The sequence below is a fragment of the Arachis ipaensis genome, chromosome B07 (genome assembly GCF_000816755.2).
Source record: "Arachis ipaensis cultivar K30076 chromosome B07, Araip1.1, whole genome shotgun sequence".
In the NCBI taxonomy this organism is placed as follows: Eukaryota; Viridiplantae; Streptophyta; class Magnoliopsida; order Fabales; family Fabaceae; genus Arachis; species Arachis ipaensis.
The window spans coordinates 8,435,295-8,437,346 of record NC_029791.2 but is presented as its reverse complement, the minus strand read 5'-3'; the positions used below and the strand labels follow the sequence as shown (position 1 = coordinate 8,437,346).

Genomic DNA, 2,052 nt, shown 5'->3' with positions numbered 1-2,052 from the left:
GATCAACATAAATGCTACTTTATTTTTAACAAATAAATTTTATTAATTTATATGTATATATTTAAAAAAATATAAATATAAATTATATTTGTAACTTTTATATTTTTTTGTATATAAATATAGATATAAATTATTATTAACTAAGTACTAATCTAAAATAATAATATTTGTTGGTCACGTAACATTGATAAATATATTTCATGCACAAGAATAATGAAGGCTATATATAATAATGCAACTTTTTATCTTCTTCTTTTCCTTTTATTAATTACTTTTATTTATTTATTTTGTGTAGAATGATGAACAAGGTGAGACTATTGATGCACAAGCTGTGAAACAAGCAGTGGGACAAGCAATAAAGAATTGGAGCCAACAAAGTGCTGATCAAGATTAAATCAAGAGCCCGCTTCTAATAATATAAATATATTTTTTAATTTGTATCTTATATATAGATGGTTGTCTTCATTCTTTTGTTTTCTTTTTTTTTTTCTTTTTTCTATTTTTCAAGTTTCTTTTTTCTCATTATCTTAATCCTATGTTTGGCTAACTGCCAATTTTGTTTATTAAGGGAAGAATCTTCGTGAAAGAATGCGTATTGATATCTTCTGAACGATCCTTTCAATCCTTCAATAATCTTCAATGAAATTATATACGAGTAAAAAAAAAACAAAGAAGAAGAAGAATGAGTTGGTTGTGTTCATCAAACTTATATATGATGCCAAGATACCTAACACTACTACATATATAAATTCATAGAAGATTTTAATTAATTAGTTATTAACTGTCCTAATTAATTAATTAATTATATGATTAAGAATTGATTAAAAAAAGAATTAATTAGTTATTAACTGTCCTAAATATATATTTTCATGTCTGATGGGTAAAATTGATTTAAAAACAAAAAAACTCCTAAAGCAAAAGTGTAAGTGCCCTATAGAGAAGCAGAAAGACGTTGAAGTTGACACTTGTTAACTTTAGAATAACATTATATTATTTTCAAACAAGATTTTTGGCACAATCAAGTAATAATGAATTGGAGTCACGTGAGGTACTTTTTTTATTACTTCACCCAAATGGTCAATACATGGTAAACAAGTGAGAGCGTTAAGGTCAATATTTTGAAACTAATGAGCCATTTTTATAGATTCAGAATTACACAACATATTTTTCTATAGATATACTTAATAATGGTGTGTAATTGTTGTGAGTATTGTACAAAATAAGATTAAGAATAAATAATTAAGCTAATGGTCGTACCAAATATGATGATATTATTTTTTCTAAAAATTTAAGCTAATACATAAAAGGAGACAACATAAATGATTATATTTTAAATATTTTTATTTAAGTAATTTTTTTAAATTTATTTAATTTTTGCATTTTTTTATTTATTTTATGCTATTTTTTTTATATTTGAAATTTTATCAAGAATCAAACTCTAAATTTTTTAAATATAAAATTTTGATACTATGTTATGATACTATTTTTTCTACAAACTTAAAGTAATAATAAAAGGAGAAAACATAAACAATTAAATGTCTAAGAGTATAAATTAATATTAGATAGTAGTGCTTGAGTACTGGTGTTATATATTATGATGTAATTTTCTTAGATGATGAACAGGACAAAACTTTTATCGTTAATATTAAAAGCAAGCAATTGTGGTGAAGAGTTTAATTATTTATTGGTGAAAATTCAGGTGAAGTCGACTTCATGTGAAGTTGATACTTCAGAGTTATTAGACAAAAATTTAGTTAAATCAGTCAAATTATCTAACGGTTCTCAGATACCAATTTTACGTAAAATCGTCTGCACCTGAGTTTCTACTTTATTTATTATATAAGGTTATAGGTTAAAATTTCATTACAAATGTTACTCCCGAATAAAACACAAATTCACAATTGTGCTCATAGAAATTGATCCGATCCACTTTAATAAAATGGAGTTGCATCAATAGAAAATTTTAATAAAGGTAATATTTCTCATATAATATTTCAGGAATAACTTCATATAATATTGTTTTATTTTTTTTGGGGGGGGGGGGGAGGTTTA

The 2,052-nt window shown here is 24.0% G+C and overlaps 1 protein-coding gene across 1 annotated transcript in view; it reads left to right on the top strand.

Annotated features, from left to right (window-relative positions):
* The window catches only part of LOC107608946 (transcription factor ICE1-like), a 2,212-nt gene extending 1,710 nt beyond the window's left edge, over positions 1-502 (top strand). Inside the window, exon 4 of the mRNA XM_016310735.2 lies at positions 296-502. Within this exon, the coding sequence (XP_016166221.1) occupies positions 296-394 (99 nt within the window). The 3' untranslated portion in view covers positions 395-502. The remainder of the gene's footprint in view (positions 1-295) is intronic.